Source organism: Calidris pugnax, unplaced genomic scaffold, assembly GCF_001431845.1.
Source record: "Calidris pugnax isolate Ruff unplaced genomic scaffold, ASM143184v1 scaffold107, whole genome shotgun sequence".
NCBI lineage: Eukaryota > Metazoa > Chordata > Aves > Charadriiformes > Scolopacidae > Calidris > Calidris pugnax.
The window spans coordinates 3,460,695-3,484,528 of record NW_015090901.1 but is presented as its reverse complement, the minus strand read 5'-3'; the positions used below and the strand labels follow the sequence as shown (position 1 = coordinate 3,484,528).

The 23,834-nt window shown below is 51.4% G+C and overlaps 1 protein-coding gene across 1 annotated transcript in view; it reads right to left on the bottom strand.

The window, feature by feature from the left end:
• Positions 1-22,608, bottom strand: part of NUP160 (nucleoporin 160kDa) — a 52,265-nt gene extending 29,657 nt beyond the window's left edge. Inside the window, exons 1-17 of the mRNA XM_014948900.1 lie at positions 22,403-22,608; positions 17,465-17,687; positions 17,129-17,207; positions 16,110-16,224; positions 14,545-14,703; positions 13,045-13,122; positions 12,714-12,811; positions 11,828-11,912; positions 11,116-11,184; positions 9,638-9,721; positions 8,606-8,776; positions 8,374-8,473; positions 5,999-6,164; positions 5,232-5,347; positions 4,512-4,672; positions 2,478-2,611; positions 2,057-2,127 (exon numbers count right to left, since the gene is read on the bottom strand). Of these exons, the coding sequence (XP_014804386.1) occupies positions 2,057-2,127; positions 2,478-2,611; positions 4,512-4,672; positions 5,232-5,347; positions 5,999-6,164; positions 8,374-8,473; positions 8,606-8,776; positions 9,638-9,721; positions 11,116-11,184; positions 11,828-11,912; positions 12,714-12,811; positions 13,045-13,122; positions 14,545-14,703; positions 16,110-16,224; positions 17,129-17,207; positions 17,465-17,687; positions 22,403-22,414 (1,921 nt within the window). The 5' untranslated portion in view covers positions 22,415-22,608. The remainder of the gene's footprint in view (positions 1-2,056; positions 2,128-2,477; positions 2,612-4,511; positions 4,673-5,231; positions 5,348-5,998; positions 6,165-8,373; positions 8,474-8,605; positions 8,777-9,637; positions 9,722-11,115; positions 11,185-11,827; positions 11,913-12,713; positions 12,812-13,044; positions 13,123-14,544; positions 14,704-16,109; positions 16,225-17,128; positions 17,208-17,464; positions 17,688-22,402) is intronic.
• Positions 22,609-23,834: the final 1,226 nt, after the last annotated feature.

Here is a 23,834-nt window from a genome sequence, read left to right as displayed (position 1 = left end):
CCTCCAGGGATGGGGCAGCCACAGCTTCTCTGGGCAACCTGGGCCAGGCTCTCACCACCCTCACACCAAACAAGTTCTTCCCCACATCTCAGCTCCATCTCCCCTCTTTCCGTGTCAAACCCTTCCAGCTCCTCCTAGGGCTCCCCTCCCTCATCCAGAGTCCCTCCCCATCTCTCCTGGAGCCCCTTGAGGGACTGGAAGGGGCTGGAAGGCCTCCCCGGAGCCTTCTCTTCTCCAGGCTGAACCCCCCCAACTCTCTCAGCCTGGATTAAGGCAGAACAAAACAATAAACAGGTTCAATACTCCCAGCTTGTTGGTTTTGGATTTCTCTTGCCGTCTGGTTAAGTCAGAGGGAGTAGCAAGAGATCAAAGAGACACATGCTGCAATGTTTATTAACCACAACTCAATTATAACATTAAAAAGAAAAGAAAAAAAAAAGAACAGAAAAAAGGGCTGTGCTCTCTCTCTCTAGTTGAGCTTTCCAGCACGGCTGAGGGTTTTCCAGGCAGGGATTGCTGATCTGGCTTGGTTCAAATGCCTCCTTCTCCTCATTCCAGCCCCCTGAGCCCCCAGTCTCCCCATCAGCTAACTGTTCCCAACGCCTCTCCCCAAGCTGCCACCTCCTTTTCCATCTTCCCTTACGTTTCACATATTTCCCCCCCCTCCCCAACACCCCCAAAGGCTGCAGCCAAACAGGACTCTCCTCAGGAGCCAGCCAAGAACTAACCCACGACCCCAGCACACACAAAGGATGTTTTCAACCGCGCTTTCAGGCGCTGACATTTACGTCGAGGCAACCGCCTCCTGAGCCGAGACTCTCGTGGAGGGAGAGTTGGGAGGCTGAAGATCACAGCCTGCTTTTACAAAGAGCACAGAGATGCCCCGGGCTTGGCAGCAAGAGGAGGAAAATTCGTCCCCATCTCACAGCCCCTCAACATGTGGCACCGCTGCCTCTTTGTCACCGGGTTTTCTCAGCTCCCTCCGAAGCGTCTCGGTCTCAAAATGCCACCCAGACATGTCACAGCAGGCTCCTTCCCATGTCTTTTCTCACCACCTCCCCTCTGTAACCACTTCAAGGTAGGCAGCCTCCTAATTAAGTCCCCTTAGATTCTCCCCCACTCGCATTTCTCCCCCAAGACTGTAACCCAAAGCGCACGGCTTTGCAGCAAGACTCTTAAAAAAAAACAAATCACCAGCTGCAATTTCCCCCCTAGAGGTACTGGCTGTGAGCAACGCTCCCATTTAAATTGCAAAAAAGCCTTGGGAAGCACAAATATTGTTTTTTTGGGAAGTATTTTTGCATTCTCTCACTTCCCCGAGCGGCTCTTCCTGCTCTGGAAGTGAGCAGTGAGCAGGACAGACCTGCTCTGACCCCCCACGGCCCCTGGGAGCCGGAGGGGAGCGTGGCTGATATTCCTGGGCTCAGAATTAAGAAGGTTTGGCTGAGCGAGGCCTTTCCATCCTCCTCAGGCTGAAAATGAGATCCACGTCTCTGGTCTGAGTCCAAGGCTACGAGAGACTTTGTTTTGTTGTTGTTTGTCAGGCTGTCCACCAAAAAACATCTCCACCTAAAGCAGGGTCACTCAACCAGGCGCTCCATTAGCTCCCCAGGTGAAGGGTTTCCCTCAGGTGGCAGAGACCCAGAGGGCAGGAGGCATAAATAAGAGAAAGCCATGAGCTGTGGACACCTTACCCAGTTTATGGGGTGTCAGAGCAGCGGTGTCTGCTAATTCCAACACGGAGAGATGCTGCAGATTAGATTCCCTGGAGAAGAAAGAAAAAGCCCCGTCAGCCAAGAGCCAACAAACCGCCTCCTGCTTTAATTGCGCTCATTGTTCCACTCCAACGACTCCCACTGCTCAAAGGAAAAGGCAAGAGGCACAGAACAGTGAGACCTGGCAGGGCAGAATTAGCACAAGGCAAAGAGTCAGCTCGAAACATGGCAGGAAAAAACAAAAAAACCAAAAAAAAACAACCCTCCCCAGCACTAGCTGACTCCTGGAATAAAAAAAAAAACAACAAAAAACCAACCCTCCCCAGCACAGGACACCTTACCCAGTTTATGGGGTGTCAGAGCAGCGGTGTCTGCTAATTCCAACACGGAGAGATGCTGCAGATTAGATTCCCTGGAGAAGAAAGAAAAAGCCCCGTCAGCCAAGAGCCAACAAACCGCCTCCTGCTTTAATTGCGCTCATTGTTCCACTCCAACGACTCCCACTGCTCAAAGGAAAAGGCAAGAGGCACAGAACAGTGAGACCTGGCAGGGCAGAATTAGCACAAGGCAAAGAGTCAGCTCGAAACATGGCAGGAAAAAACAAAAAAACCAAAAAAAAACAACCCTCCCCAGCACTAGCTGACTCCTGGAGCGATACTCCCCCAGCAACCACCGGCTTTTCATACCAGGAAGGGCATTTCAGGTGGATTTAGAGGGAATCTACAATGGTTTGGAGAGAGAAGGGGCAGGGCAGAGACTCACAGCGTGTCGACGGGGACGTCGGAGGCCAGGCGCTGGCTGGCCCACCTGATCAGGTAGTAGGAGAGCAGCAGGGGAGAGGTGCGGTGCAGCAGGTCCTGCTGGGACTGGAAAAGCTGTCCCCCTCCCAAAACCATCTGCAAGAGAAGAACAGAGGTCAGCTCACCCAGAGGCCAAGGCCAGACCTGTGGCAGGGCTGTCAGGGAGGCTTCTATCAGTGAGGCTGGAGAGAAACCTGATGGAATTCAACAAGGACAAGTGCAGGGTGCTGCTCCTGGGGAGGGATAACCCCCCCCACCAGGACAGGTTGGGGCTGACCTGCTGGAGAGCAGCTCTGAGGAGAAAGACCTGGGAGTCCTGGTGGACAACAGGATGCCCAGGAGCCAGCAATGGGCCCTGGGGGCCAAGAAGGTCAGTGGCATCCTGGGGGGCTTCAGGAAGAGCATGGAGAACCTCAAGGGAGGTCATCCTGCCCCTCTGCTCTGCCCTGGGGAGGCCCCAGCTGGAGCACTGGGACCAGTTCTGGGCTCCCCAGGTCCAGAAGGACAGGGAACTGCTGGAGAGGGGACAGCAGAGGCTACAAAGATGATGAGGGGCCTGGAACATCTCTCTGATGAGGAGAGGCTGAGGGACTTGGGGCTTTTTAGTCTGGAGAAGAGAAGGCTGAGGGGGGATATCATCACCACCTATAAATACTGAAAGGGGGGGTGTCAGGAGGATGGGGCCAGGCTTTTTTCAGTGGTGCCCAGGGACAGGACAAGAGGAAATGGGCACCAACTTCGTTCCTGTGAGGGTGGCAGAGCCCTGGCAGAGGCTGCCCAGAGAGGTGGTAGAGGTTCCTTCTCTGGAGACATTCCAAACTCATCTGGACACATTTCTGTGGGATCTGCTCTGGGTGGCCCTGCTCTGGCAGGGGGTTGGAGGAGATGATCTCCAGAGGTCTCTTCCAACCCCATGTGATTCTGTGATGGCCCCAACATCATGGGGAAGGTTTAACATAGCTTTGTGCACAACAAATGCTTCTCTAAGCTTCAAACACCAGCATTTTCTGATGCCAGGGACAGCAAAAAGGTGCTTTGTGCTGCTGCAACGATGTCCCTGAGCGTGAAATCACAGCTTTGCTGCAGAGGTTGTGTCGGGGCCAGTCCTGCTGCCCAGGCTTTGCATCCCCAAGTGCTCCAGCCAGGAGCAGGACAGCCAGGTGACAAAGGAGGAAAAGCAATCCACGCTTGTGAAGGACACAAGCATGTCAAGGTGGCAAAGCTCCTCACCAAGAGAGCAGGAGGTCACACACCTTGAGAGGGCCTGGCTCCAGAAGGGCACCTTGTAACGTGCTTTAAATGCTCTCAGGCCAACCTTATCCAGGAAGAAGGGGATTTCCTTTCAACCAAGAAACCACCGCAGCAACGTTTCCAAGTAAATAATATTGGTTTAAACAACACTCCCCTTGTCTGGGGGACTCGTTCTGCATCCCTGCGTCCACCCAAACCGTCAGCACCATCCCTCAGCGTGGCCACCCGGGCCAAGAGGAGGGACCCAGGCCACCCCACCCCACAGGGACAAACACAGCTGCCGTCACAGAGGCTGTTTGCACTGGCTGGAACAGCCTCACGGAGGCTGAAACCACAGGCTCTGGGTAAACACTGCTGCTGTGACAGAAAGGTGCTGTGCTGGGTCGTGGAGAGGGAAGGACAGGGAAGAGAGGGGAGGGAGAACTGTACATGCTCAGGCAGCGTTGTTGCAGAGGGGAGGCTGGAAACCATGCCCTCCTCCCACAAAGGGAGGGTGTTGTTTTTTTTTTTCTTCCTGCTGCCTGGATGCTCAGTGTGGAGAGAGGGAGTTAAAGCCAGCTGCTTTGCTTAGGATGACAAAAGCTGCTGGAAGAGAGAAAAGGGCTTGCCCAAGCCCGGGGCTAGTTCAAACAGCCTGTGGTGTTTTGTGGGAAGAGACAAGAGATGAAGTGTCTGGCACCAAGCAGAACTCCAGATCCCCAAAGTTCAAAGAGCTGAGCAGTAGCTGCCACAGGGCTGTACTCACAGGATCTCCGAGCCTCAGCAACAGCTGCTGGAGGATGAGCAGGTCCCGACAGATGAGGAAGCGGACGGTGGCAATCTTACACACCCCCCAGCAAACCACACCGACGGCGGTGCCGCTGCCGTACAGCTGGGTGAGGTTCAGGCGCATGGTTAGATGATGAGCTGGAAGAGAAAAATCCCTGAGATAAGGGGGAGGAAGGAGAGCAAGGAGAGCAGTGGAGAGGGTCCAGAGGAGGGCCACAAGGATGATCAGGGGGATGGAGCACCTCTGCTCCGAGGACAGGCTGAGGGAGCTGGGGTTGTTCAGCCTGGAGAAGAGGAGGCTCTGGGGAGACCTAATAGCAGCCTTCCAGTACCTGAAGGGAGCCTACAGGAAGGCTGGGGAGAACCTGTTTAGAAAGGCCTGCAGTGACAGGACGAGGGGCAATGGCTTCAAGCTGGAGGGGAACAGATTTAGATTGGAGATTAGAAGGGGGTTCTTTACTGTGAGGGGGGTGGAGCACTGGGACAGGTTGCCCAGGGAGGGGGTTGAGGCCCCATCCCTGGAGATATTCAAGGAGAGGCTCGACAAGGCCCTGGGCAACCTGGTCTAGGTGGGGGGGTCCCTGCTGACTGCGGGGGGGTGGGACTAGATGGCCTTTGGAGGTCCCTTCCGGGCTGGGGAATTCTATGATTCTATGATTCAGCCACCACTTTCCTGACCCAACACCAAGGATTTCACCTCTTTCCATGTCGGCGTCGGTCTCATAGTCCATTTCTCGGATGAGCACCCCCATGGCGTGGATGGGGTTTCTGATCTCCTGCAGCTTGCTGTGTATTTCCTCCATCACATTTTCCCTGCAAAGCCAAAGAGATAATAATAGTAATCAGCAACACGACTTTTTAAACTCAAGAGGGCTCCCTTTCCTCCCTTCCCCATCCCTCCCAGGATCAGCTTTGGACGTTCTTGATGGGAATCATCCTCTTCTGGCTGGGGAGTTTTATTACAGCGCCTGCAGGGACCGGTCTATTTATTCCACTCCCTCAGGCTACCAGGAAATAACAGCCAGATAGCTGGCATTCCAGGGGGGAATGATTTTGGGAGGATAATGCAGTAACCACATGGCTTGACCAAGGCTCTGACCTCTACCTACTGTTTGCAGGCACTTGCTTCCCACATGGCAATGATCACCCCACAATGATCACCCCACAGGAATTTGTTCCTCTTCTCCTCCCTATCTCACCTGAGAATTGCCAACATTCCTTTTCTGGAGGGTCCCCAGGCAACAGCCAGGGGGTTCTGGACAGAAGACCCTGCTCGTGTCACCAATACCCCCAGTCCCCATCCCTGAGGGGACACTGAGAAGTCTCCTTGCAGCTCAGAGAGAGCCAAGAGCTTTGATGTCAATCGAAGATGGCTCCAGGCAATCCCTGCTCAGGTATCCACACCTCCAGGCAGGGAAGCTTCTGTAAAAACACCTCCTTAAAAAAAACAACCCATCTCCTTACGTGTCATTAGCTACCAAGTCCTCCAGGATCTGCTCTGCAGCCTTTTCTGGAGGCTGGAGGCGGGAGCAAGCCATTTCCATTATGAATGCCATTTCCATGGAAATTGATTCTCCGATCAGTCGAAGGCACTGGACAAGACAGACAACATCACGAGACATCTCCAAATCTGTAATGAAAGAATCTAACTGTATATTTACAAAGCCATTTCAAAGCGAAGGTGGGAGGACCATTCAAAAATAAATAATAAAAAAAAAGCAGTTAGTTCAGCCCCCCATCAGCAAACCACGATGGGTTTGGTGAGGCTGACCCTTCCCTGCTCACTATGAGACCAGATTAAAACTCGAGACTAAATTAAAACTCGAGACCAAATTAAAACTTGGGAGCTGAGAAGGGAAAGATCTGGGTTTTATTATTCGGAAAGTGAAAAAAAAATACTGGTGGGACAATAAGACAATGAAATTCCCTCCAAGGGATTTGTTCCAGCCACAGGTTGAGAGGAGGAAGTAATTAGTGCAATTTAAGAGCAAAGGTCTCAGGCATCTCAGCTCTGCTGAGCAGAACCCGCTCACGTTACAGCAGGTACAGGATTGTGGTGCTTCCTTTCACCCCCAAGAGGATTTTCACCTTCTTAGAAGTGACTGGAAAACTCACTACCGAGCGCTCAAATCACTGCCTTGCAATACAACCCTTCCAGTAGTTTTTTGGGTGTTTTTTTTTAGATTAAGCCATGTATTTTGAGAAGTTTGGACAGACAGGGCAGGACCCACGAGCCTCCCCGACCCAGCCCAGGCCTCCAGCTTCCCTTCCCTCCCAGCCAGAAATAGCTCAACCAAACCCATGACGGTTCTTCTTTACAAAAATATAAAAAAATCACTCGAGCATGAAAGTGGAGCTTAGGTAACATTTTCCGTTGCCCTTTTTTTTATTTTTTTCTTGTGAAACGTCATTCCATGGCCAGCAAAGCACAGAGGGCACTGTGGTGACAATATTAATGCCAGCTTTTGCATACACTGGCTTTTACTTCCCGGATACGAGAATAGGCTCAGTCTCTCTCCCCAGCTCATACAAAAACATTTATGCAAAAATTTTATTTCACTAAAACCAAAGTTTGCAGAGCTGGGCAGCTGTGCCCAGGGTGCTGAGAGGATCACGAGTTTCCTCCTCTTCTGTAATACCTTTGAAGGGAGTCGTTTGCTCCATCAGCAATGACTCAAATTGGGGAATTTTAGGAGGTTTTGTAGCTCCCGGTGGGGACAGCAAAGCTGAACAAGGGTCCAGAGGAGATAAACTTAAGCAGATTTAATGAGGGGTCACCTACACGATGAGAACACACAAAGTGCTGCATCCCCCTCTCCCCACCAGCACATAATCAAGCTCCAGCCTGGCAGATCTGCCCCACAGAGAGCACATCAGCAATGACTCAAATTGGGGAATTTTATGAGGTTTTATGAGGTGGGGACAGCAAAGCTGAGCAAGGGTCCAGAGGAGATAAACTTAAGCAGATTTCATATGGGGGGTCACCTACACGATGAGAACACACAAGGTGCTGCATCCCCCTCTCCCCACCAGCACGTTATAGAGCTCCAGCTTAGCAGATCTGCCCCACAGAGAGCGGGGATGAAGGTGGCACCAGTTAATGGTGGGCTCCATGGGCAGTTTGTAAGGCCACAAGAGCAAAGGACCCACCAACACGGGGTCACTGAGCAGCCTGAAATCTAAGCTTCTTCCTTTAAGTGATTTGAAACAAATCACGGCAGATTTGCAGCCTTTCACACATCAATTTCTAATTCCTGGTAAATAAAAATTCATAGAGTCATAGAGACAAATCACGGCAGATTTGCAGCCTTTCACATCAATTTCTAATTCCTGGTAAGTAAAAATTAATAGTCTCAGAGTCATGGAGCTGTCCAGGCCGGAAGGGACCTCCAAAGGCCATCTAGTCCGACCCCCCCGCAGTCAGCAGGGACACCCCCAACTAGACCAGGTTGCCCAGGGCCTCCTCGAGCCTCTCCTTGAATATCTCCAGGGATGGGGCCTCAACCACCTCCCTGGGCAACCTGTTCCAGTGCTACAAATTCCTGGCAACAAAACTCCCTCCAAATGCCAAAATAAGAAGACTACCTCTATGTGGATAATCACGGAATATCTCCAGGGATGGGGCCTCAACCACCTCCCTGGGCAACCTGTTCCAGTGCTACAAATTCCTGGCAACAAAACTCCCTCCAAATGCCAAACTAAGAAGACTACCTCTATGTGGATAATCACGGAGTCAGGAGCACCTCAAGATGCCTCTGTGGGAACTCCCCCATCCCTCTGCCTAGAACTTCAGTGTTTCAGCCCCCAACAACAAAAGAGCTCCAACGTCTCCCACTCACCATCAAAGATGGCAGCGTCATCCTCCGTCAGGAGATGCTCGTTAGAGAGGAGATAGAGATGGTCCACCAAGGAGCAGGGCACGAGGAAAGACAGGGAGCCCTAGAAAAGGCCGAGGAGAAAGCCCTTCTTTCAGCTCCCCAAATCCACACCTCAGTCAGAAGAGCTTCTCCAGGGAGATTGTGGCTTTGGTTGGCCACGGTGGCCAAAGAGCCACCACGGTGCAAGCCTCACCTTCTTCAGCAGGCACACCATGCCCGTATAGGGGTTCAAGTGCAAGGCCAGGGGCCGTGACAGAGCTTCTTGGTACTGGAGGCAGCAGGCGTAGAACTTGGACCAGAACTCCACCTGCAGCTGCCAAAACTCCTCTGGAGAGCACTCGTACTCCGTCACGCTGCCCTGGAACTGGCGGGGTCAAAAGAAGACTTCAGATAAACACAGAGAGGAAAAATCGTAGTGCTCAAGGCTCCTGTCTTGCCTCCTGTGACCTGTGTCGCACCTTCACATGCCTAAGGTTTATAAACACCAATTACAGTTCTTTTCCCAACCATTTTATCATCAAACTAAGTTTTTTCCTAGATTAGCGAATCACACAGCAAAGAGGAAGGGAAACACAGCCCACAGGAACTGTTTCTATACAACCTCAGTTAAAGAACCACCAGTAACATCAAGAAAAAGGGCAGTACTGCAGATCTCTTTAAAAACATGCAGAATATTTGCTGTAGAGAACATAAAACTGCCTTTTTCTTTTTCTTTGAGGACTTTCTAGCAATAATCCTGTGGATAAGCCACAAGTGGAATGACTACTGGCTTAGAGGATCAGGCTTTCAGAGTAAAATCTGGAGAAGCAGGATCAAATGGGGGAAAAAATCAGACCCAAAAGGACAGCAAGTTGGTCTTTCAGGTAGGTCCTCCCGTAAGGAGATTGTCTTCTGGTGGCCAAAATGATGAGGAACAGCTCTGTGGAGCAGTGGCCAGCACCCAGGGGCAGGGAGCTGAGAAAGCCACTCACACATCCCAAGCAGAGCACACCCAGAGACAGCAAAACACCCAGAAAAAAAGAAAGGACTCCCCACCCAAAAAAAGAAGACGGAATGGGAAAGCCAGGCAGGAAGGACGAAGATTTGTAGTTTGTTTAAACAGTCACATAACTCCTTCGGGGAGACAAAGGACAAAACAAGGCCTGGGGTAACTCTGCACCTCATTTAACTCCAACGAACCATCACAACGTTGCCTACAAGGGGTGGAAGAAGAAAAACATCTCACCTCGCTTTCCACAGCTAAGGTAACCTCTTTTCTTAACTCGTCCCACGTCAGATCCATGTGTCTCTCGGCTCCTTGAGAAAAGATCTGAAAAGCAGCACAGTGAGCTCTGACTTAAAAGGAAGAGAAGTGTCTCCCTGAGGCTCAAGCAGCATTGAGTGACACAAAGCGAACACGAGAGCATCAGCCAGCACTTTGGGGGATGAAAAGTACTAAAAACCACAGCTGGTTGCTCAATGTGGGGTACACGGGTGTGCAGCCAGGTTCCCTCTTCCTTTGGAAACGGAGGAAGGCTCCTGGCAGGAGGAATTATCTGCAAAACCAGCACTACAGTGGGCTAAGAGTCTCCCTTCACCTGGCTAAAGCAGCAGGTAATGAAAAGCAAGCTCAGAGCCTGCTGGGCTGGCTAAGAGGACACAAAAAACCTTCTGGAAACCACGTTCTGCCTCTTGCCATTGGCTGAAATCACAGAATCACAGAATCTTCTAGGTTGGAAGGGACCTTAAAGATCATCTTGTCCAACCATCAACCTGACTGACAAAAATAGACACCCACACAACAAACAAGGAGCATCATCACTAAACCAGACCTCCCAGCACTACATCAACCCGTCTTTTGAACACCTCCAGGGATGGGGCCTCAACCACCTCCCTGGGCAGCCCATTCCAAGGGCTGAGAACCCTTTCAGTGAAAAAATGTTTCCTAATATCCAGCCTGAACCTCCCCTGGGGCAACTTGAGGCCATTTCCTCTTGTCCTGTCGCCTGTGACTTGGGAGAAGAGACCGACCCCCACCTCTCTACACCCTCCTTTCAGGGAGTTGGAGAGAGCAAGAAGGTCTCCCCTCAGCCTCCTCTTCTCCAGGCTGAACACCCCCAGCTCCCTCAGCCTCTCCTCATAAGACTTATTCTCCAGACCCCTCACCAGCTTTGTCGCCCTTCTCTGGCCCCGCTCCAGCACCTCAATGTCTTTTTTATGGTACAACACCCACTAACCTGCTTCAGCGACGCCTGACAGCTCTACAAACCATCAAATGCAAACCCATGCCCCTCAAGAGCTCCAATGAACCCTGTTGCCTCACATCTACACGGCCACGGAAGGAGAAGCTGAATGAGGAGCACACCAAAAGTCCTCTCACCAACCTGCAAAGCCTTCTGGATGGCGGCATTTGTGAACCGGCCCGGCATGAAGAGATACTCCAGGTAGGTTTCCTGTGAAGAAGAACAAGGCAGCAACATAAGGAGACACACGTGTGAGGAGGAGAGCATTTAAGATACTGCTCCTGGTCCTTCCTCCCCATTCTCAAGCTCATCCCCGGGATCTGAATTGCTTTCAGGTCCACACCCTGCTCCAAGCTCTCCCCATTCCAAGCCCTTGGTAGCTCCCGTGATCAAACCCTGCTCCCCAACCACTCCAGATCTTCCCAATTCCCATCTCTTGTCTCAAGGCTCTCAGGAGCACACCAAAAGTCCTCTCACCAACCTGCAAAGCCTTCTGGATGGCGGCATTTGTGAACCGGCCCGGCATGAAGAGATACTCCAGGTAGGTTTCCTGTGAAGAAGAACAAGGCAGCAACATAAGGAGACACACGTGTGAGGAGGAGAGCATTTAAGATACTGCTCCTGGCCTCCCCATTCTCAAGCTCATCCCCGGGATCTGAATTGCTTTCAGGTCCACACCCTGCTCCAAGCTCTCCCCATTCCAAGCCCTTGGTAGCTCCCGTGATCAAACCCTGCTCCCCAACCACTCCAGATCTTCCCAATTCCCATCTCTTGTCTCAAGGCTCTCTCTTGACTGACTTGAAATTCTCCTCATCCCTCAACTTCTGGTTTCATAACCACGCTCAGCGCTTTCATGCTGCGCTAACAGAGCTTGTCTCCTCTAATTTGGAGTGATTTTAAGACTGTATCAGTATAATTTGTACACTTGAACTGTCTAAGTGTCCTCCTGGGCAGAGGAGCTCCATTACTTCTGGTTGCTGCTCTCTTGACTGACTTGAAATTCTCCTCATCCCTCAACTTCTGGTTTCATAACCACGCTCAGCGCTTTCATGCTGCGCTAACAGAGCTTGTCTCCTCTAATTTGGAGTGATTTTAAGACTGTATCAGTATAATTTGTACACTTGAACTGTCTAAGTGTCCTCCTGGGCAGAGGAGCTCCATTACTTCTGGTTGCTGCTTTACAGTGGGCTCACCCTGGGGTCCTGATCGTGTCGAACCGTCACTTCCTCTTCAGGCAGCGGCTGCACAAAGACCTGGTTCCACTGACCTGCCACGTTTCTGGGAAAGGAAAATAAAACCAGGATGAACTTTGCATCACAATGATCCAACCTCCATCAGCAGCCACCTGAACCAAACCGGTCACTTCCACCGGTGACCACAGACTTTGGGTTGGGCAACAGGAGCTTTGACTAGTGGCAAGTGACAGATTTTAGCCAAGAGAGCTGAATATGGCATTCCCTGCCCTGAGGGAACAGAACAGGTTGGATTCCTTCATTTATACCAACATTTTCCCTATCACACTCACTCACTGAGTGACTTTCAGACTGCCTGATGGATTCTTTGCCTAAACTTGTGAACTCACAGCATTTTTTTAACGAGAATTTAACTCCCTGGTCTGGTGACTCACCAAGCCCGCCCTCTTTATAAAGACAGGGCTGATGTTTTCACATCACTGCTCTCCTCAAAACACCTTTCTCAGGAGAAACCAGCTGGTTGTGTTTTGAAGGAGCTGTGGGTGAAGCACAACCCTCCCTCCAACAAGCTCCCAGCAAGCCTGTCACCTGGCTTCTCACATTTTTCACATTCCTGCAGCTGAGCTGGAGCTTTATTATAAAGCAGAAGCCCAAAAAAAATTAAAAAAATCCGTGTAATCTGCACTGCAGGAAGACACAATGGTGCACACGAGGACACTGCAATAGGAAGAACCAGGTACCACCGCGTTTCCACGCACTTGAGTCAGCAAAGCAGGAAAGGAAAAGAGCTGAGGAGCTCCTTGGGTGCCTTTAATGAGCAGCACGTGGAGCTGCTCCTGTAATTACCCCCACAAGGCTATCAACACCATTCAGCACAGAAACTCACTGCTCAAAATTGATGTATTTCACAACGGTTTGGTTCTCTTCGTTGTGCCACAGCGCCCAGATCTCAGCTGAGGTTAAGGCAAAGTCAACGAGAGTCTCCTAAGAGAGAGAGAGCGAGCACATATTTACCTTCTTATCATTAATTCAACTACAGCCGAGAGACACGTGTAATTAACAACAGCCTGACATTCCCTCGTATCCTTTAACCACGTTTTTTGGAAAGAATTCTTTGTTCACAGTTAAATCCCTGAGTCTGGGCCCTGGGATCTCCCAGGAAGGAACACTCCCTCTCATCTCGATGCCTCCGGGGGAATTCCAGCCCCAGCACTCACCTGGGAGGAGAAGAGGGAGGAAATGTGGTCGAGGCTGTAGCGGTTGCTCTCGGCGCTCACCAGCTGGAAGACACAAAACTACAAAAACACACCCCATAAGTGATTTGCTAAAGGATGGCTACACCAATAACCAGCACGTCGCGGGGAAGAGCATCTCTCCGGGCCCTTTTGCCTGAACCTGGAGGATTTCTAGTTGCTTTTTGAAAGACTAAACCAGAAAAAAAGGTAAAATCACCACTGTTTGGGTACTGCTAGTGAGGAGATTAAGGTGGAAGAGCCCCAAATCCTTAGGCCACTCAACACAAACCAAGCACTGCGTGTTCTTACCGAAGCAGAGCAGCAGAGGAAGAGCAGAAGTCACGATACGCGCTTCTACTGCGCGTGTGAATCCCCTGGAGAACAGAGAGGGCAAGCTGTCCAACAGATGAGACCACTCTCTGCCGTCATTCCCCTCCTGCTAAATTTATTCTCCACCACGAGGAGCACAAGCTCTGGAGAAGTCAACGTTTGGCAACGCAGCGCTGCGTCCGCGCGCTCCCAGGAGCCCCGGCATAAACACACTATCAATATTTCCATGCTTTTAGCTCCTTTTGGACCTTTCCTTTTCCCACGGCACGTACGTGCTTTTGGGATCCTACCAGAACAGGAGGTGAACAAGGGAACAAACCCTCACAGCTCAGCTTAGTCACACAGGGAGTTCCACTCCCAAGGCAAGAGCACACGCATCTTGCAGGGCTTTGAGAAGAAAAATGTTTGTTTATTCAAAGCGCTGCCCTCTCCGGAGGGTCAAACGTGAAACTTTTGCCTATTTCTTTCCCTATTTCTTGCCTACAAGACCCAAATCCAAGGATAAACAGGGTATTTTCCACACAGCCCAAGGAAGAATGTCAATGTCTCACTACAGGAAAGACATTGAAGTGCTGGAGCATGTCCAGAGGAGAGCCACCAAGCTGGTGAGGGGTCTGGAGAACAAGTCCTATGAGGAGAGGCTGAGGGAACTGGGCGTGTTTAGTTTGGAGAAGAGGAGGCTGAGGGGAGACCTCATTGCCCTCTACAACTCCTTGAAAGGAGGGTGGAGAGAGGCAGGTGTTGGCCTCTTCTCCCAAAGGACGAACGACAAGACCAGAGGAAATGGTCTGAAGTTGCAGCAGGGGAGATTTAGATTAGATATTAGAAAGAATTACTTTACTGAGAGAGTGGTCAGGCCCTGGAACAGCCTGCCCAGGGAGGTGGTGGAGTCACCATCCCTGGAGGGATTTAAGAAACGTATAGACATGGCTCTTCAGGGCATGCTCTAGTGCCCAAGGTTACTGGTTTATGGTGAGGTGTTGAGTGTGGGGTTTAGTTGGTGGGTACGGTGTTTTGTGTGGTGTGTTTTGGTTTTTTGTTTTGTTTTTTTGTGTGTTTGGACTCGATGATCTCAGAGGTCCCTTCCAACCACTAAGATTCTGGGATTCTGTGAAGAAGCATCCCCAGGGAGGAAGCCCCGTCGCTCCGTACCTGCCCCCGCTTGGGTGCGTGCATGTAGACGCCGAGGTAAATCCCCAGGGACTGGGAGAAGGCCAGGCGCAGGCGGTGGCCGGTCCCAGCCGCGAGCCGCAGGTCCCTGCTGACCGGCATGAACTCCAGCAGATCGGCCACCATCAGGCACATCTGATCCTACAATGAAAAAAAAAATAAAGGTAATCAGGAAAGTTTCATCTGAAAGACTGAAACAGCAGCCCTGAGGAAAGGGACTTGGGGGTGCTGGTGGAGGAGAAGCTGGACATGAGCAGGCAGTGGGCACTTGCAGCCCAGAAGGCCAATCCCATCCTGGGCTGCATCAAAAGCTGCGTTGCCAGCAGGTCCAGAGAGGGGATTCTGCCACTTTACTCTGCTCTGGTGAGACCTCACCTGGAGTATTGTGTGCAGGTCTGGAGCCCTCAATAGAAGAAGGACATGGACCTGATGGAGAGGGTCCAGAGGAGGGCCACGAGGATGATCAGGGGGATGGAGCACCTCTGCTCCGAGGACAGGCTGAGGGAGCTGGGGTTGTTCAGCCTGGAGAAGAGGAGGCTCCGGGGAGACCTAATAGCAGCCTTCCAGTACCTGAAGGGAGCCTACAGGAAGGCTGGGGAGAACCTGTTTAGAAAGGCCTGCAGTGACAGGACGAGGGGCAATGGCTTCAAGCTGGAGGGGAACAGATTTAGACTGGAGATGAGGAGAGGGTTCTTCACTGTGAGGGTGGTGGAGCACTGGAACAGGTTGCCCAGGGAGGTGGTTGAGGCCCCTTCCCTGGGGATATTCAAGGAGAGGCTCGACGAGGCCCTGGGCAACCTGGTCTAGTTGGGGGTGTCCCTGCTGACTGCGGGGGGGTCGGACTAGATGGCCTTTGGAGGTCCCTTCCAGCCTGGGCAATTCTATGATTCTAAAAACTGCCCTTCTCCTTCATCCTTCCCCTTTTGGCCAGTCTACCCAGTGCTACCCCTAAAGGGAAGCGTTTATACACGTAGCTGAGCCCCAGTTCAGCTTTCCCTGTCTCACCCGTGCCCTCTCCCACCAAGCAGATGGGTTTTTGGAGCCCAGGCACCTACAATAAACCTTCCCCTTCCTCCCATAACGCACACATTCCAGCGTGGATGAGCCGTGAAAGCAGTTGTGCTGGTCCATTAGCTCCGGCGCTGATTTTTTGCGGCAAGCGGCACGCAGCGAGCGGAGGCTTTTATTAACTTCTTGTTGACAAGGAGCCACGTTACAAAGAAGCTCTTATCTACCACTAAATCAGTAGAAAATCCATTTGGTGTGCCTCCCTCGGGCCTTGAGGAGCTCCTGAACGCTCCAGAATGGTTGTAAATAACCTAATACTGCCTCTTACCCACCCCGCAAGGCTTTGCTGTAGAAACCCAACAGTTTCCAAACACAGCTACAAACACACACCACAACAGTTCTACAAATTGCCCCAAATCCCAGCGTGGAAAAGCCACAGAGACAACTTAAAAGCAGATCGAATCTACCCCAAGCACTCAGCTTTCCTCCCTTAAGCCTCAGACTATCTCCCACTGCCCCGAATGCGAGGCCTCGCTCACCTTGTAGGACCACATCCGAAGCTTATGGTCCTGGCAGAGAGCAAAGAGAAAGGCATCGTGATCCAGGCAGTGAACGGAGAGGCTGATGGGCAGGTCCGATGGGCTGCAGTCACCTCTGAAAACACAAGAGTTTATTTCAACAGGGGAAAAAAAAAAATCAAGGCCAGCAGGAAGATCCAAGGCACGGAGTGTTTAAAAACAATCACACAGTGTTTCAAAACAAATAAATCAGCGGCGTGAGAGCAGAAGGAGAGAGCAGGGTTTCAGGACACTGTGAGGATCAGTGCCCAAGGCGTAGAGGAGCCCACCACATTGTTAACACCCTGCTCTTCACCCCCTCTTCCCCAGCCTAACACTTGCAGAATGTGGGTGGAGGATGCAGAGGGAAGCAAGGATCTAATCAGCCCCAAGTTCACGGTCAAAGCCATTCAGAGCATCAGGAAACTTGCTTTAATTTGCAAATAATGGGGCCTAGAAATGAGTTGTGGTCTCTACAGCACCCTCAGCCCCAAGCTCACGGTCAAAGCCATTCAGGGCATCAGGGAACTTGCTTTAATTTCCAAATAACAGGGCCTAGAAATGAGTTGTGGTCTCTACAGCACCCTAACTACTACAGTCCACACACAGTGTCCGTGTCACCCACACGTAACCTCCACCAGGCAGGAACAAGCCTGACATTTCAGAACAAGGGCAAGAACATACAACTGTTGTAATCCTTAATCCGCGCTGGCTGCCGGCCATATCCTGGGCAAATCCTTGGAGGCCAATTACTAGATATAACACACTCGCAGACACAGACACGCGGAATCAGCAGGACTTCATTAAGATGAACTAATCCAGCATCCAAGTCCCAACTTCCGTGCTGTGATACGGCTTGTGACCCAGTTCACTTTTTTTTTTGAGGGGGAGGAGTATTTATAGACCCCAACTTGCCCATCTTTAGCTTCAGTGAGAAACTCTTAAGTGAGGGAACAGAAAAAGATGAAATTAGTTCCACTTATTGGTCACCAGACACTAACCTGATGGCAGTTGGCATCCAACCAGTAAGGAAACGCTGCATCACCGAGCTCTGCTTCAATTCCACAACTGAAACCGCTCCTTTCAAAATAAAAGTGAGATCAAGAGATACATGGAGCACTCCTTAACGAGGTATTTAAGCACTTCCTAACAAGGTATTTACTGCCAGCAGCAAGGGGTTCCTCAGGCACAACGTAAAAAGTGTTTTGTGTGTGTGTGTGGAGTGAATTTCTATGACAAACACCAAAAAAAATCAAACTCGAGTGAGGTTCAGAGCCAGGAAGGGGGATTCCAGACAAGAGGTGGGTGGGAGGAGGAAGCCTGTTCCTGCTCCTTACCAGGCACGTCGGGAGGAGGCAGCTTAAGGACGAAGATCCCTCCAGAAGCAGAGGGCAGAGCGAAGAGAGCCTCCCCCTCGCTGCTCAGCCAGGCCGCCGAGGCCACCGAATTGGAGGCCAGACCCGGCACGTTGGGAATCACGTAGTAATTGGAGGGATCCCTGAAGTTGCTTTTGCCGATATCTGTAAACACGGACTGCATCTGGCTCTCGGTTATCAGCTCCTGGGGGAGGGAGAGGGCAGAGAGAGCAAATCCTCAGCACACGAGCACATAGAATCATAGAATCATTGAGGTTGGAAGAGACCCTTGGGATCATCGAGTCCAACCATCTCCCCTACTCTACAAAGTCCTCCCCTACCCCATGTCCCTCAGCACTGCATCTAAACGGCCCTTAAACACAGCCAGGGATGGGGACTCCACCCCCTCCCTGGGCAGCCTGTTCCAATGCCCGACCACTCTTTGGGTGAAAAATTCCTTCCTAATGTTCAATCTAAACCTCCCCTGTTGGAGCTTGAAGCCGTTCCCTCTCGTTCTGTCACTAATTACCTGTGAGAAGAGACCAGCACCAACCTCTCTACAGTGTCCTTTCAAGTAGTTGTAGAGAGTGATGAGGTCTCCCCTCAGCCTCCTCTTCCTCACACTAAACAGCCCCAGCTCCTTCAGCCGCTCCTCATACGATTTGTTTTCCAGCCCCCTCACCAGCTTCGTCACCCTCCTCTGCACTCGCTCCAGCACCTCCAGATCTCTCTTGGATTGAGGTGCCCAAAACTGGACACAACACTCGAGGTGTGGCCTCCCCAGTGCTGAGCACAGGGGCACAATCACCTCCCTACTTCTGCTGGTCACACTATTTTTGATACAAGCCAGGATGCCATTGGCTTTCTTGCCCCCCTGGGCACACGCCGGCTCATATTCAGCCCTTTGGCAACTCGAACCCCCAGGTCTCTTTCCTCCAGGCAGCTCCAGCCACACTTCCCCCAGCCTGTAGCGCTGCAGGGGGTTGGTGTGGCCCAAGTGCAGGACCTGGCACTTGCCCTTGTTGAAACTCATTCCATTGGCATTGGCCCAGTGATCCAATCTATCTAGATCCTCTTGCAAAGCTTCCCTGTCCTCCTAGGAGTCAACACTCCTGCTTAACTTGGTATCATCTGCAAACTTGCTGATGTTACACCCTATGTCCTTATCGAGATCATCAATAAAGACGTTAAACAGAAATGGTCCCAACACTGAGCCTTGAGGCACACCACTTGGGACCGGCCGCCAGCTGGACGTACATCCATTGAGCACAACTCTTTGGGATCTTCCAGTCAGCCAGTGACACATGGCAGAGGGAAAAAAAAACCAAGCAGACACCTGTGGAACAGCAACCGGGACACCGCTACTTAATAAAAAGGGGTTTTCCAGTAAAAAGCCTCATCACTCAACCCCTTTCTCTTCCCCCAACCCACAATCACTGCTCTTTATGAGGAGATAGGGAAGGAATTGCAAAACCTGCAGTTTTCTAGCAGAACACTCGCTCAATCTCTCCCCTCACATGCTGTGCCACCCCCAAAGAAGCCCTGCAGTCCATCAGCTGCTTGGATTCAGCTCACAGCAACACGCCGGTAACGAGGCCCCCGTGCAGAGCAGCTCTGCCACAGCCCAGCCTCATCCCTCAGGAAAACCGTCTGGAATTCTAAAAAGCAAAGAGATAAGCTGTCTAGGAGAGGGAAGGGACCTGACAAGACACACCAGAAGCAGACAGGAGAGGAAAAATTCACAGAAAATGGGTAAAGGCAATGTAAATTTTGCATGAGATCCGTTTTCCACATGAAATAAAAAAGGTTCTGTTCCTGCTGCAGACAGAGAGCAAGTTACAAAGGCAGCCAGGCCGCCCCCTGAAGGACTCAGTCCCCACTCCCAAAGGGTACTTTGTCCCCATTGTCACAAGGCCAGACCCCAGGACCGCCAGCAAAGCCACCTCCGAGGCTCATTTCGGGTTATTTCACTGCATTTCATCGAAATCAGAGCCCTATTCACAGATCTGAAACACCCTCAGCTTCGGGGCAAACGCTGCAAGTCTGATGCCCACGGCCTCTGCCTCCCCCGCGGGGGGTCTGAGCACATTCCGGTCCAAAAATCAGAGATTTCCAGTTTGCTTTTCTTTCCTCACCACTTTTCCCAGTAATTTAAAAAACTTCCACACGGAGAACTACCTCGCACTGACGAGCGCCGCTGCTGCCCCAAGAATCAGAGGACTTGGAAAAATCAGAGATTTCCAGTTTGCTTTTCTTTCCTCACCACTTTTCCCAGTAATTTTTACTTCCACACGGAGAACTACCTCGCACCAATGAGCGCCGCTGCTGCCCCAAGAATCAGAGTTGAGCAGTTTATAACATCTATAAAGAAATACAACTGGGAAAAATTGTAGAGAAAGAAACTAAATTGCAGAGTTTTCCCGTGAAGCTCAGGAGAGCCTGACAGGCTCCAGCTCCAAGACTCCAGGGTTCCAGCCCAGGGTACAAATCCTCACCAGAAAAGCATGGAATAAACTGGTGATGGTGGCCTGACCCAGCCAGCCATGGGAGAATAAGAGCAGGAAAAACTCATGGGTCAAGACAAATATGGTTTAATAAGTGAAGAAAAGAGGAAGGAGAAGAAAATAAAACCAAGTGATGCCACGGAAAACCCTCACCACCTCCTCCAAGCAGCCTGATGCCCAGCCAAGAACCAAACCATCATCACCTGCCCCAATATCCTCCCTCTGTCACTGATCACGGTGTCACAGCAGAGGGACTGTCACCCTCATGTCCCAGCTGTGCCCCCCCAGCCTCCTGCCCGCTCATTTTGGGGGAGCAGAGTGAGAAAAGGTGAAGCCCCTGATGGTTCTGCACACAAATCCGCCACACAGCACCCACACCAGCTGTTACAAACAAAACCAGCTCCATCCCAGCCAAAACCAGTACAGAGTCTGCTTGGTAGGGAAAAGAAAAATCCAGCCTGAGTGGAAATCGCTCAGAAAAACCCACCAGCAGTTCCCCTCTGGTGCTTTTACACCCATTGTGACACAGGCACAACATTTTGGGGGAGCAGAGTGAGAAAAGGTGAAGCCCCTGATGGTTCTGCACACAAATCCGCCACACAGCACCCACACCAGCTGTTACAAACAAAACCAGCTCCATCCCAGCCAAAACCAGTACAGAGTCTGCTTGGTAGGGAAAAGAAAAATCCAGCCTGAGTGGAAATCGCTCAGAAAAACCCACCAGCAGGTCCCCTCTGGTGCTTTTACACCCATTGTGACACAGGCACAACAGTGGGGACGGGGTTTGGGTGAAGCCCCACGACACAGCGGTTGGTGTGAGTTAATCCTGGTGGGCAGCAAAGCATCATGGGGCTGCTCCATCGCTCCCTCCCCAGTGGGGAAGGGGAAAGGAAGAATAAAAGCCAGAAAACTTGGGGGTCCAGATTAAAAGAAAAATAATAAAATAGTTGCTTAATAAGTGAAGGACAAGAAGAAGGAGAGAGAAGAAAAAAGAAGGGACACATAGGTCGGACAGAGCGACACCCAGCCAGTTCCCAAACAAAAGCTGGCCAAACCCCCTCAAAAACCCACTTTGCCCTCTTTTTGCTGAGCATGTTATACAGCAAGGAACACCCCCCTGGTTAGATGGGGTCATCTGCCCGGTTGTGTCCCCTCCCAAAGTGCTGCACGGCCCCAAATCTACTCACAGGGGGCACAGAGTGAGAAACAGAGAAGGTCTGGAGCAAAAGTTAAATTATTAGAGCGTTATCAACACTGGTTTGGTCACAAACCCAAAAGAGGGCACCACACGAGCCACTGTGATGGAAGTTAACTCTACGCCCACCTAAATTAACTCCAGTTTGGCCAAAATTAACCCTATTCCTTTAAAAACTGACTCTGTCTCAGCCAAAATTAACCCTGACCTGGCCAAAATTGACCCTGTCCCGGTCAAAACTGACTCCATACGGTGAAAATCAACACTGTCCCGTTAAAAACTGACTCTGTTCTGGCCAAAATCAATCCTGTTTTGTTAGAAACTGACAATCAACCCTGTCCTGGTCAAAATTAACCCTATCCCATTAAAAACTGACTCTGTACAGCCAAAAATCAATCCTGTCCAGGCCAAAACTGACACTGCTCTGGCCAAAATTAACCCAGTCCCATTAAAAACTGACTCTGTAGGGCCAAAATTAACCCTCTCCCGTTAAAAACTGACTCTGTCCTGGCCAAAATTAACCCCATCCTGTTAAAAGCTGACTCTGTAGGGCCAAAACTAACCCTGACCTGGCCAAAACGAACCCTCTCCCATTAAAAACTGACTCTGTCCTGGCCAAAATTAACCCCATCCCGTTAAAAACTGACTCTGTACGACCAAAATTAACCCTGACCTGGCCAAAACTGACTCTGTCCTGGCCAAAGTTAACCCTGACCTGGCCAAAACTGACTCTGTCCTGATCAAAATTAACCTTCTCCCATTAAAAACTGACTCTGTCCTGGTCAAAATTAACCCTCTCCCTTTAAAAACTGACTCTGTCCTGGTCAAAATTAACCCCATCCTGTTAAAAGCTGATGCTGTAAGGCCAAATTTAACCCTGTCCAGGCCAAAACTGACTCTGTCCTGGCCAAAATTAACCCTCTCCCATTAAAAACTGACTCTGTAGGGCCAAAATTAACCCTGACCTGACCAAAACTGACACTGTCTTGGCCAATATTAACCCCATCCCGCTAAAAGCTGACACTGTAAGGCCAAATTTAACCCTGCCCAGGCCAAAACCGGCTCTGTCCCGGCCAAAATGAACCCTGACCTGGCCAAAAGCAGCAGAGGTGGGAAGCAGCACTTTGTGCCCGGGCTGAGAAGCAGCCCCAAAGCCTTTGCTATTTTGCCAGGTGCTCAGTGGTCTCGCCGAGGGGCTGCTGAGGGGCAGGAGGTACTCACGCTGCGGTACATGCGGGCGGGATGGGGCAGGAGGAGGCGATGGACCGTCTGGGCGGTGACCAGCAGGACCACCAAGTGGCTCTGGACTTCGCAGAGGTGCACGCCGCCCGGGAGGAAGGGGCAGCCCTGGATGCGGAAGCGCACGGCGTTGTTGAGCAGGTTGACGTCCAGGGATTCCTCCACCAGCTCCACCGTGTCTCCTGAGGTGGTCCTGAGGGAAAGAATCGTGGGGAGGTGTGGAGGAAGGGGCAGCCCTGGATGCGGAAGCGCACGGCGTTGTTGAGCAGGTTGACGTCCAGGGATTCCTCCACCAGCTCCACCGTGTCTCCTGAGGTGGTCCTGAGGGAAAGAACCACAGGGAGGTGTGAGGATCACAGAATCTTCAGAGTTGGAAGGGATCTTTATAGAATCGTGGGGAGGTGTGAGGATCACAGAATCTTCATGGTTGGAAGGGATCTTTAGAGAATCATCATAGGATCATAGAATTGCCCAGGCTGGAAGGGACCTCCAAAGGCCATCTAGTCCCACCCCCCCGCAGTCAGCAGGGACACCCCCAACTAGACCAGGTTCCCAGTGCTCCACCACCCTCACAGTGAAGAACCCTCTCCTCATCTCCAATCTAAATCTGTTCCCCTCCAGCTTGATCTGTTCCCCTCCAGCTTCTTGGCCACCTGGCTAATGTTAAGCTGGCTGTCCACCAACACCCCCAGGTCTTTTTCTGCTGGGCAGCTTTCCAGCCACTCTTCCCCAAGCCTGGGGTTGTTGTAACCGAAATGCTGGACCCAGCACTTGGCCTTATTGAACCTCATCCCATTTCACTGAATTTCACTGAATTTTAGAGTTGGAAGGGACCATAGAGATCATCTAGTCCAACTCCCCTGCCAAAGCAGGACCACCCAGAGCTCGTCAGAGCATGTTACTCAGGAGCATCCAGGCGGGTCTTGAAAATCTCCAAAGAAGGGGACTCCACACCCTCCCTGGGCAGCCTGTGCCAGGGCTCTGTCACCCTCACCATGAAGAAGTTTCTCCTCAGATTTGAGTGGAACCTCTTCTGTTCCAACTTGTGCCTGTTGCCCCTCGTCCTCTCACTGGGAACCACTGAAAAGAGTCTGGCTCCCTCCTCCTTCAACCCTCCCTTGAGATACTTGTCAGCATTGATAAGGTCTCCCCTCAGCCTTCTCTTCTCCAGACTAAAGAGTCCCAGCTCTCTCAGTCTCTCCTCATAAGGGAGATGCTCCAATCCATGAATCATCTTTGTTGCCCTTCGCTGGACTCTTTCTAGTAGTTCCCTGTCCCTCTTGAACTGGGGAGCCCAGAACTGGACGCAGTACTCTAGTTGTGGCCTCCCCAGTGCAGAGTAGAGGGGGAGAATGACTTCCCTTGACCTGCTGGCTACACTTTAATAGGTTGGCGAGGGGGAAGGCAGGCCCGA